The sequence below is a fragment of the Adiantum capillus-veneris genome, chromosome 27 (genome assembly GCF_014529385.1).
Source record: "Adiantum capillus-veneris isolate H3 chromosome 27, ASM1452938v2, whole genome shotgun sequence".
NCBI classification, from domain to species: Eukaryota; Viridiplantae; Streptophyta; class Polypodiopsida; order Polypodiales; family Pteridaceae; genus Adiantum; species Adiantum capillus-veneris.
In genome coordinates, this window is record NC_140957.1 from 48,532,471 (window position 1) to 48,535,868 (window position 3,398).

A 3,398-nucleotide genomic window follows, 5' to 3' on the forward strand; every position below is an offset into this window, starting at 1 on the left:
GTAGAAGTCGTCAAGTGACTTCATCAAGTCCTCCGAGGTCTTCATCTCCGAAACATTGAAGGCCACCGTTGACGCCAAGCTTAACCGGATTGTTCCCAGTGCCTTTCGATCAAGGACAATCCATGCTTCATCTGCCATTGTTGCGGGCTTCTTTGCAAGACCGTCTAGTGGCAAATAGAGGTCCTTCTGGTAGAGATAGTCTTCAATCTGCATCTTCCAATGTTGGTAATTTTTGCCGTTGAACTTCTCAATCTTGAGCTTCCCTTCCTCCGCCATAACTCCCACTCAATTCAAAGAATCCTTTCCTTGAGATAATTTAGCTACGAGCAAACCTTGCTCTGATACCAGTTGTTAGAAAATAAGACGTAGCTAAATAGATTTTTGAGTAGATTACTTAATGGAGAGAGATAGATTTCACACACAAGAGATTATAGAGTAGAGAGAGAGAGAGAGAGAGAGAGAGAGAGAGAGAGAGAGAGAGAAAGAGTACACACGATATACGTGGTTCACCCAATGTGGTTTACGTCCACGGAAAAGCAGCCACTCAATGGCTTTAGCACTTCAAAAGAAGAAGTAGTTTACAAACGGATTAAACCCTTGATAGAGCTCCCGCCTTGCTTCACTCTCACCACCTCACACTCACCTTGTTGCATCAACTTCACACTATGAAATGTGTGTAAAAATGACCTCCTTTTATAGGCCAAAAGGGTTGCCCTCTCTTATGAGAGACAGCCATGTGTAGCCGCCCTTGTGCGAATAAGTCCAAATCGGACCCTCCAATCCGCCCATGTGCGGCCGTCCTTGAGAAGACAAGTCCGCTTTTGAATTCGACCACCGGCCATTGAATTCGGCCACCGGCCACCGGCCATTGACTTCCGACTATCGGCCACCGATCATTGACTATCGACCACCGGCCAACCGATCGGTTGTTTTCCGACCACTTTCCGACTGACGTCCGGCCATAATATTCCGACGAAAAAAAAAGTCTCCGAGACGAAAGCCCCCGAAACCGCTAAAATTGCCCCTGATTCATGTCCATAAAAATTTTGGTTTCCGGTGAGTGATTTTCCTTCACGCACGATGGCTTCTCCTCATAATGAGAGCTTTACAAATGTGCGCTTTTACTACAGAAAATTACAAGGATAAATCAAGCTCCATACTTAACAAATCAAGTATAGTCGTTTTGCATGGAAACAAAGAATTTCTACATTGTTAATGTAATAAATTAACAATGCAAAAAAAAAAAGTTCTCAATCCTACTCATCCTTGCTTAGTATTTATCATGATAAAAGAAGAGAGAAATGGTAGAGGAATTGGGTGACATTTGCAATGTAGAGAACATTAAGGGTGAGAAGCTATCATGGAAGAGATAACTATGACAAGGTTACTTATACATTAATTGTTTACCAAAGGAGGGGATTTGGGCTTCACAAAGCTCTTAAAATGTCTCGGGCAGAGGAGGATGTCTGCATACATTAGCGTTCATTGCTTGTACCTATTCCACATGAGATATTTTTAGGGATTCAACCACTTGTGCCTATTCCACATGAGGAAATATTTTTGGGCAGATTCAACCACACCACCAATGGAGGACTCTCAAAATCCTCTCTCAAAATCAAGTCTCTACTTAAAGCTTAAGATTATCATTTAATTCCTAGGCATAAACTCACACACCAGAGTGGGCTCATTTTTGATATACAATGGGGTAACTTTTAACTAGTGCCTCAATCTCACCTAATTTTTCACACAGTGTCTCACCTAGTTCACATGCATGGTGTCAAGCTCACCTACACAAAACAAGAATATATACACGATAAGATATAGAGCTAACTAAGCTCCAACCTGCTCAAACCATAGTTACCTGGAAGTCAGAACGGGGAACCGGGAACGGCAATGGGCATGAAATGCCATTCCTTGTTATGGATACTCACGTCTGGAACACGGAACGGGATTTGGACAAGAAATTGGAATGGGAACACGGCCATTCCGTGTAACTATGGCTCAAACTTCCTTCTTAAAAACTCTGCAACCTCCACCACCTTGTGCGGAGGTGGAAGAGACTCCTTCACACTTGGCACCTTCCACACTTCCTCTGCCCACTTCAACAGATGCGGGCACTTGGCAGCTTCCCAGATCTGGAACTCCCCCATCCTCTCATAAGCGTCAAACCAGCTCAGGAAGGGCGCCAGGGCTATGTCCACAAGCCCTATGCACTCCCCTCCAAAAAATGGCCCCCCTCCATATGTGTCACGAAGCGCTCTATCGAGTGTCTCCAGTACCTCTATGAAGTCCCTCTTGCCTTGCTCTCTCTGCTCCCCCTGTGGATTTCTGATTATCCTGATTCCTGCATCGTACATCTGCCACAGCACTCACACAGCGAGATACCCTCAGGCGAAATTCACCTTACATGTAGGTAGCCAAGAAGCACATGCAGGAATTTGCATGACCATATCAAATGCTCTTGGCCAAACTATGCCGCGCGCGCGCACACACACAATATACAAACATATTTGTATATATACATACATATGCATAAGCATACACACATGGAGATAAACATGCATACATATGTAGAGCTTTTACATGCAAAGACAGATTACAGGCAAAATGGAGAGAGAACATAAGCAAAGTTGAGTGATGGAACTAGTTCACCTTCTTGTCAACATAGTCAGCCCAAAAACGAGCAACGGCACGGTCGTAGGGCTCGTTGGGGAGGAAGGAGACATGAGGAGAGGGCCAGGCTTCGTCGATATATTGCACGATGATGAGGGACTCGCAGATGGGCTTGCCATTGTGGATGAGCATAGGGACTTGCTTGTGGATGGGGTTGGCCTCCAGCAAGAGCTTGCTCTTGTTCTGGAGGTCCTCTTCATGGTATTCATAGGGGATACCCTTCTCCTTGAGGGCAATGAGGACCCGCATGCCAAACATGCTGGGCAAGATGCTCAGAACTTCCACTTTGTGTGTGGACATGGTGGATTCTATCACGGTGAGAAGCTTTAACACTAGGTTGGTAACCTAACAGTAAAAGTGTCCTTTCAGGGTTTTGAAAAAAACCTCCAAAACCATAGTAGATCCACTCATTTTGTAAAATCCTTTCATGAGGTTATAGTTCAAGGCCTACTACACATGGAAAAAATGAGAAACTTGTAAAATTTCTCATCTTTTGGTCACACCAAGCCTCCAAAGTTGATGGACCAGTACATTTTCATCAAAACAGTCATTTCTTATGTTTTTTTGCATAAAAATAAGATTAGGGATTTTTGTAGGACTTGAGATAAATTCCCTAGTTAACTTCAATGGGTTGGTGATCAGAACATATGATTGCTTCTCACTCACTATTTTTTGTTTTGTCAAAAGAATTAGGTACAAAAAAGTTGAATTTTTACCATTCTGCA

At 43.7% G+C, this 3,398-nt stretch overlaps 1 protein-coding gene across 1 annotated transcript; it reads right to left on the minus strand.

The window, feature by feature from the left end:
• Positions 1-1,841: 1,841 nt before the first annotated feature.
• LOC147421917 (putative glutathione S-transferase parC) lies at positions 1,842-2,973 on the minus strand. Its single transcript, XM_086502752.1, has 2 exons — positions 2,653-2,973; positions 1,842-2,357 (listed from the first exon to the last, which is right to left on the minus strand). Exons 1-2 carry the CDS (start codon positions 2,971-2,973, stop codon positions 1,995-1,997), a joined length of 684 nt encoding a protein of 227 aa, XP_086358878.1. The 3' UTR covers positions 1,842-1,994.
• Positions 2,974-3,398: the final 425 nt, after the last annotated feature.